General features: G+C 41.8%; 1 protein-coding gene across 1 annotated transcript in view; it reads right to left on the reverse strand.

Annotated features, from left to right (window-relative positions):
- The window catches only part of LOC113825956 (uncharacterized), a 21,395-nt gene extending 19,639 nt beyond the window's left edge, over window positions 1-1,756 (reverse strand). The window contains exons 1-2 of the mRNA XM_070144632.1: window positions 1,578-1,756; window positions 47-185 (exon numbers count right to left, since the gene is read on the reverse strand). Of these exons, the coding sequence (XP_070000733.1) occupies window positions 47-184 (138 nt within the window). The 5' untranslated portion in view covers window position 185; window positions 1,578-1,756. The remainder of the gene's footprint in view (window positions 1-46; window positions 186-1,577) is intronic.
- Window positions 1,757-2,173: the final 417 nt, after the last annotated feature.

Raw genomic sequence — 2,173 nt, forward strand, 5'->3', positions numbered from 1 at the left:
CACTAATACTAATAGAATGAAGGACAAGGAAACGCGTGCCACATACCTCCTGGATGAGATCACCAAGGCTTCGCTGTGCCTGGCGCCTCGAGTGGAACCTCGGCGTGGGCTCGAGCGGACCAGGAAGAGCCACCCCCACCCCCACCCCCAGGACCACAGCCAAGACAGCCACGTACAAGCGCATCCTGGACGGAGGGAGGCAGGAATTAATAAACTTTATCTACAGTAAAATTTGTGTGTATATATGTGTATATGTATATATATTAGTACATACATACATACATAAATACACACACACACACACACACACACACACACACACACACACACACACACACACACACACACACACACACACACACACACACACACATATATAGATAGATAGATAGAGAGATAGATAGATAGATAAATGCAAATACGTGTGTGTGTGTGTGTGTGTGTGTGTGTGTGTGTGTGTGTGTGTGTGTGTGTGTGTGTGTGTGTGTGTGTGTGTGTGTGTGTGTGTGTGTGTGTGTGTGTGTACTTATACGAGAAATTATACGAGACACAATAATATTTTGGGTATTTGAGAAAACAAGCGTTAGTTCATCTTAAAGATACAACCGAGCAGGCCCGCAAGCAATGTTAACGGTGTGGACAAAAGCACAACGTCGGCTTAAAACGGAAACAGGAAGAAATAGCAGAATTATAATGATAATGATGATGGTGGTTATGATCATGGAGATGGTGGTGGTGGTGGTGATCGTGATGATGGTGGTGGTGGTGGTGATCGTAATGATGATGGTGACGATGATGATGGTGATATTGATGGTGACGATGATGATGGTGATATTGATGGTGACGATGATGATGGTGATATTGATGGTGATGATGAGAAGGATGGTAAGAAGAAGAAAAAGAGGAAGTGGATGAAGAAAAAAATAGATAAGATGATGAAGAAGAAAACAGGTAGAGAAGAAACATCGTCCACCACAAACACCGCAGAGCATTTTAACATCCGGCCAAAACAATGAGACAAAACAAAGGCCTATTAATTATAACGACGAGAGATCTTGACAGCAATCAGACGCGGTTGGCGGAGAGGCTGCCAAGGCTACGCTCACCGGCAAAGAGAGATCTGTGACCTCTGTGAACTCTCATGAATAATGTACAATATATTTCTATTTTTGTTTTGTTTTGTTTTCATTCAATTTGTGTATAATGTGGTTTTGTCCTGCTTTTTTTCTTTTGAGAAGTAAGAATCGTCATGGTTTTGTAGTTCTTTTGCGGAGAAACATGTGCCATTTGGTCTAATATTAACGCTGAATTTATGTAACACGGTTTTTGAAGTCTCTCTTTCATTATGTATGTGTTTTGTTATCAATTTTAGGGGGAAAATGCCTATCGTGTTTTCCTTGTAGAATCACTTTATGAAAATTTCCAGAAAAAATAACACCTTGTTGAGCACACACACAAAAATGCTGGAAGGTATGTCTTGCCCTTTATCACAAAATTCCGCACAGAACAGTCATAGAAAGCCATTTAATACCTTGTCTATTTTCAGTTACGACGACTGTTCTTAAAAAGTTCCTTACCTGTTCGTTTCACTAAAGCTTCTTCCTCACTGATTGGCGTTGAAGTCTCTGTCTCTCTTTTAAATCTATTTTTCTTCCGATTCCTGATTCTAGGAAGTTGACTCGCCTGTGACCACTCCCCCACGGGAACCCCAGTTCGCTAGCGTTCGCCTGACAGGAAATTGTAACAGAGACTGTTTACGTGAGGAGTTAGTGACAGGACAGCACAAGACTAGTTGGCAACTACAAGCCTTGACCGATGGCGTTAATTGCGCCTCGATTTAATATCAGTCTAACGTATCACTCCACGCAATCCATACATAAGTCTTCAAAACATCACAAAATATCTCGTGACATCAATCAAATATAAAAGATAAACAAATAAACCAAATGAAATTTAAATGAACCACAATAGACGACATCTCGCAACCGCCCGTCTCCTACCTGGGAATCCCAATGACGTCATGGCGGCTCCCCCTACACAATTTCTTCGGGTCGTGGAGTAGTGTGGCGATAACTGCTTATGGTGAGAAAGTCATGGCTACAAAGTGGGCTCAGCTATGAAGTAACTATCGGGTCAGAAGTGTTACCATCTTAAGATTCCCAACCATCGAAAT

This window comes from Penaeus vannamei, chromosome 32 (genome assembly GCF_042767895.1).
Source record: "Penaeus vannamei isolate JL-2024 chromosome 32, ASM4276789v1, whole genome shotgun sequence".
NCBI lineage: Eukaryota > Metazoa > Arthropoda > Malacostraca > Decapoda > Penaeidae > Penaeus > Penaeus vannamei.